This window comes from Nanorana parkeri, unplaced genomic scaffold, assembly GCF_000935625.1.
Source record: "Nanorana parkeri isolate BGI_ZX_2015 unplaced genomic scaffold, ASM93562v1 scaffold155, whole genome shotgun sequence".
Classification (NCBI taxonomy): Eukaryota; Metazoa; Chordata; class Amphibia; order Anura; family Dicroglossidae; genus Nanorana; species Nanorana parkeri.
In genome coordinates, this window is record NW_017306423.1 from 743314 (window position 1) to 749235 (window position 5922).

Consider the following 5922-nt stretch of genomic DNA (forward strand, 5'->3'; position numbering starts at 1 on the left):
GGGGGGGGAGTAGCCCTATCTTAGTTTTGGTTGCCCCTGTCTGCCTGACATCTTGTGTCTGGGTTTCTGCTGCCATGAAACCCGGACACAGCATTCAAAACCCAAACTGTCCGGGTGAATCCTGGACAGGTGGCAACCCTATGCTCGGGCCATGAAGCACCTGAGACACTTCCTTTAACAATTTGACCAGGGATGCTAAGATACAGGGGTGAGACATGGTGGTACTGGCAGCCCCTTTGAAGTCAGTGTAAACCAGAACCTGGCTCCATTTATCAGAGAGCAGCAAATGATGAAACATTGTGCAGGATACTTTGGGAAGCTCCTGGCCTGATGAGACGCTTGGGTCATAAAGCACCTGAGACACTTCCTTTAACAATTTGACCAGGGATGCTAAGATACAGGGGTGGGACATGGTGGAACTGGCAGCCCATTTGAAGTCGGTGTAAGCCAGAACCTGGCTCAATTCATCAGGGAGCAGCAAATGATGACAAATTGTGCAGGATAGTTTGGGTAGCTCCTGTCCTGATGAGATGCTCAGGCCATAAAGCACCTGAGAAACTTCCTTTAACAATTCGACCAGGCATGCTAAGATACAGTGGTGGGACATGGTGGAACTGGCAGCCCATTTGAAGTCAGTGTAAGCCAGAACCTTGCTCAATTCATCAGGGAGCAGCAAATGATGAAAAATTGTGCAGGATAGTTTGGGTAGCTCCTGTCCTGATGAGATGCTCAGGCCATAAAGCACCTGAGAAACTTCCTTTAACAATTCGACCAGGGATGCTAAGATACAAGGGTGGGACATGGTGGAATTGGCAGCCCCTTTGAAGTCAGCGTAAGTCAGAACCTGGCTCAATGTATCAGAGAGCAGCAAATGGTGAAAAATTGCGCAGGATAGTTTGGGAAGCTCCTAGCCTGACGAGATCATTGGACCATAAGGCATCCTGAGTCACTTACATTGAAAATTCCACCAGGAATGCTATGATGGAAGGGTGGGACATGGTGGGACTGGCAGTCAAGCTAAGGGCACTCAAACAACAGCAGAAGCAGATATAAGGCAGAAAAGGCCTTCGGACTCTTTTTCCTGGAAACCTTCTGGGACTCGAAACTGCCAAAAATAATACTGGAATTTGGATTTGACCCTTCAAATCTAGAATTGTGGTCAACATCTAATATCATCTGAATCTCGGAAACAATCCTAGTAGGCTCTCTTGCACATGGCCAAGACAAACTCTCACTAGCCACCAATGGTTGCCTATCTGCCCACTTTGCACGAGATCCATACCTGTTTCAGCTGCAACTAAATAAATTGGATGATTGTCATCTCTTGTCTATTGGAACATTGGTGAAAACTGACTGCAGATTGGTGGTGATTTCACATTACTCTTTGTGCTGTAACCGTGACATCCTCCATATTGTGCGTTCAACTGATGAAAGCCATATCCCTTCCCATAGTGGTTCATAGCTGGTTTTCTGGAAGTCGCTGAGCAAGATGTTGTGGGGCAACGTTGGCGGTCTCATTAGCTCCAGTCTGAGCTTCATTCTGGGGCTCACAGGAATCCTTAGCGACTATTGGCTGGTGAATTTTGGCTCAGGCCTCTACCATGAAGGCATCTGGCAACGATGTACCAATAACGTCTGCACGAAAATCACCGGGAGAGGTAAGGTCTATGTCTGTCAGCTGTACGTATATGTCGATGTCTGTCTGCAATATGTACGTCACCGTCTTTAAAAATTGTAGGTGGAAGCACAGAAAATTCAAGTATTCTTACCGATTACCGATTGCAGCGTTTTTATGGAATGTGTCTTTGAACTTGCTACAAAATGTAACCTCTCAAGGAAGGCTCAATTAACCTAGCACAACTCCCTTCCTCTTTGCACATCATACCCCTCTCCTTTTCTAACATGTCTTACTACTGTATATGCTGGCCCAGCTCCTCCACCCTCCCCTCACTTCCCTGCATAACCTTTTAATTACTTCTGCTGACATCACATCTAAGATGGAGGCAACCAGCACCAAGTCAATTCCCTAGCACAGCCCTCTTCCTCTTTGCACTTCATAGACCTCTCTTCTTCTGTGTCTGTCTAATTACTGTCTGTGCTGGCCCAGCTTGTCTGCCCCTCCCCTTACTTCCCTACATAACCTTTAATTTACTTGAGTGACAGTTCTGAGTCCGCTGGTGCTGTTGACATCACATCAAAGATGGAGGCACCCAACAGCAAGTCAATTCCTTAAAACAGCCCCTCCTTCTTTGCCCTTCATAGCCCTCCCCTCTTCTGGGAGTGTCTAACTACTGTCTGTGCTGGCCCAGCTTGTCTGCCTCTTCCCTCACTTCCCTACATAACAGTTTATTTACTTGAGTGACAGCTCTGAATCTGCTGGGGCTTTTGACATCACATCAAAGATGGAGGCGCCCAGCAGCAAGTCAATTCCGTAACACACCCCCCTCCCTCTTTGCCCTTCATAGCCCTCCCCTCTTCTGGGAGTGTCTAATTACTGTCTGTGCTGGCCCAGCTTGTCTACTCCTCCCCTCACTTCCCTACATAACAGTTTATTTACTTGAGTGACAGCTCTGAATCTGCTGGGGCTTATGACATCACATCAAAGATGGAGGCACCCAGCAGCAAGTCAATTCCCTAACACAGTCCCCTCCCTCTTTGCACTTCAAAGCCCTCCCCTCTTCTGGGAGTGTCTAATTGCTGTCTTTGCTAGCCCAGCTCCTCTGCACCACCTCTCACCACCCAACATAACCAGCTGGGGGAAGAGCAAAGGGAAATGTTATAGGGCATCACTTGTGTGACAGCTCTGAGTCTACTGGGGATGCTGACATCACAAGATGGCGGCACCCAGCAGCAGTCTCAAGGCTTTTGGATGTCTACACAAGGGAGGCTTTGATTGCTGTTTGTGTTTCCCTTACAGGGTATATTAACGCCACCAGCAGCCTGCTCATATTGTCCACCGCTCTGCTCCTGTTTGGGATGGTGTTTTCCTGCCTTACATTCTTCAATTATCATGTAGGAAGGTTCACAGCTTCCCTTGCAGCTGGTACTCTGGAAGTCTTATCAGGTAAGAGCCGGCCCCCCAGGAACAGCTGAAGGGTATATATATATATATGCTAATAATTCACGCGCTCGCTGGAAATACACTTCTTATAAAGATCCAACACCGTCCATGTTACAGGTGAATGGGACCCAGGGGACTGCCAAGTGATGTCACCTTGTCATTTCTTTATTACAGCCATGTTCCTTATTATCGGAATGGTCGTGTACACATCGGAAACGGCTCATGACGTCCTGAACAGCTCCTTCAACTTCGAGTGGTCCTTCTTCCTCTGCTGGACCGCGGGCTTGCTAACCATTGTTGCAGGTTGGTTGTGAGCAATGTCTCTGATTTGATCTACTGGGAAGGAAATGGCATTAAGTAATATCATTGCCATACATGCTAAGTGTACCTTTAAAACACTTCAGCCCTCTTTCCCAATCCAGCTTTTTGTTTTAAGAGCTGCAAGCGCAGGTCCAGGGTGGTGTGAGCAGCATTTTGTGCAGTGCAGATCATCACTAACGGTTCCCAGCACCGTTGACTTTCAGAGGCAGTGATGTCCCAGTTTTTTTGCTACCTAAGGCGGCAGAGAGGATGTTGAGGGTGGTGGTACATGCCGCCCTCTGCGGAGCCTGGCTCTTAGCAACCTGGGACGCACTGGCTGGCATCTCACCCAGCTCCTAGCAACCGGTGAAATCACTGGTTGCCAGGAGCTGTGGGCGGGACGTCTGCCAGAGCATCCCAAGTTGCTAAGAGCTGGGCGAAGAGAGGTGTATGGTCCTTACATATCTCCTTGCAAGGGTCTTAGCAACCTGGGACACTCTAGCTGAAAAGGGTGCAGCATGCACACCGCAAACATTGTGCAAGAGAGCGGCCATGCTGCTCTACTTGCCACCCCTTCACCGTGACCGAAAGAGATGCCAGGCCTCATTAAAGGGACAGTCCTGTTCAGACGGTCCCTTTCTTGTAGTGTTATTTACAAAAGGTTGAAGAGTTTGGAGAAGGGAGGAGAAGTGAACAATCTAGGTCAACATAGCAGATTTGGAAAAATTCTCCAATTCAGCTAACTTTCCAGTTCAGCTATGACACCCTAGATTGTTCACTTCTCCGGCCTTCTCCAGACTATTCACCCGCCCGGCACCCATAACTGCATCAGGGGCGTATCTGCCGCGAGGCAAACAAGGCGCTTGCCTGGAGCAACTGCATGTCCCGAGCATCGGTAGATAGGAATTCCACACCCCTGCTGCCCCGAGGCGGGCCCTTGGTTGGCCTTGTGGGAAATCCAGCCCTATCTTTCAGTCTTGTAATGCCTCATGGGACTTGTAGTTCCACAACAGCTGGAATGCTGAGGTTGCCCACCCCTGGTGTAGATTATAATGATGCGGAGAGCTGTCTGTGTCTGCTTCTGCCAGCTTCTAGCAGAAAACATTATTTCCATTGTTACCCTTTACGTCAGTGGTTCTCAACCTGTGTAACCTCAGGACCCACATTTGTCCTTGGTCATGAAGTCGCGACCCAAGTCGCTCTGCAATGGAACGCGCTGCATTAGAGTACCGCGTGTTCCAGTGCGAGGGTACGAAATGTGGGTGGGAGGTGCGTTTGGGATACCATACAAATGAATGGCAATGCAACACACCTCCCGCACCAGAATGCACGGTAGGTGCGATTGCGTGGTACAATGCGTTAATTGCACGGTACTAGTGTGAACGGGCCCTCAAAAACACTGACAGACACACACAACCACAGACACAATCTCACACACGCATACACGCTCCAAAATTTAAAAAAAACGTTTTTTAAGGTCCAACCAGTCTCCCTACCTTACGAGAACTGGAGTGGATCCTCAGCTGGGGGTCCAGTGTGGGCTGCTGTGCTGTGACAGAGCTCCATCCATATGTGCATTGCTTGTACAGCTCTTTTGCACACCCTGTAGAGGTTCTGGGAGCCAGGATGTGATGTCACTCTGGTCCAGGCACCTCAATAGGACACGTGAGGGAGCTGTAAGCAATGCACGTATGGATGGGGTTCCCTCACGGCCACAGTCCCATCCCTAGCTGACACTCTGCATCGGGCATGAGAACTGACAGTGCTGCGCTAAGGGGAGGCAGAGGAGCCTCTCACCTAGAAAAGTGGAAAGCATGTCGTGATCCACTTTTGGGTCACGACCCACCAGTTGAGAGCCAAGGCTTTACATGATCTCTTACACATCAGAAATCAATCGCAGCGAATTGTATAGATCTGAAACACCAAAAATTTGTTTGGAAAAATAAAAGCCAGCGCCACGTTCTATAAAGTTTAATTTAAAAAAAAAAAAAAAATCTGCAGACATTCATTTATTCTTTTTCTCTGTCCAGCAACGTCTCACATCCTGGCGCACCAAGCAACACCACGAGCCGAATATGAATCCATGTGAGCAGGAGACGTCGTCAATGGCTGAGGATAACTCTTGGAACTTCTCCGATGAGCAGCTATTGGGAGGGAGAGGGGAGTCTGTCGCCCCCTGCTGTCCATTTATGTCAATTGTATAACAAAAAGGGGAAAAAAAATATTGCGCCGCTTCTTTCCACCAATCACATTCTACCATTTCTTTCTAGTATAAGTTACAAACTTTACATATATTTAAACCCAAGAACAAATATTTAACATATTGCAGCTCGCCGGTTCTTAGATGAGGCGGCTGCATTCGTTTTCTTTCTGCAAGTACATGAAATACCTGTTGGTCCCGATAGTCCTTGTAACTTATCCTGTTTCCCAGTTATAAATAAGGATGAGCTCAGGTTTGGACTGAACCTGATCCGAATCTGAGCTCCCCCGAACGTGGAAGGATACTCCTCCTGTGCCGCCCAGTCAGCTGCGGACAGGGAATCCCCCACCCACAGCAGTGA

The 5922-nt window shown here is 48.4% G+C and overlaps 1 protein-coding gene across 1 annotated transcript in view; it reads left to right on the plus strand.

Moving 5' to 3' along the window:
- CLDND2 (claudin domain containing 2) overlaps positions 1-5465 on the plus strand; it is a 13929-nt gene extending 8464 nt beyond the window's left edge. Inside the window, exons 2-5 of the mRNA XM_018554382.1 lie at positions 1453-1658; positions 2918-3064; positions 3236-3364; positions 5392-5465. Of these exons, the coding sequence (XP_018409884.1) occupies positions 1490-1658; positions 2918-3064; positions 3236-3364; positions 5392-5450 (504 nt within the window). The 5' untranslated portion in view covers positions 1453-1489 and the 3' untranslated portion in view covers positions 5451-5465. The remainder of the gene's footprint in view (positions 1-1452; positions 1659-2917; positions 3065-3235; positions 3365-5391) is intronic.
- The last annotated feature ends 457 nt before the right edge of the window (positions 5466-5922 follow it).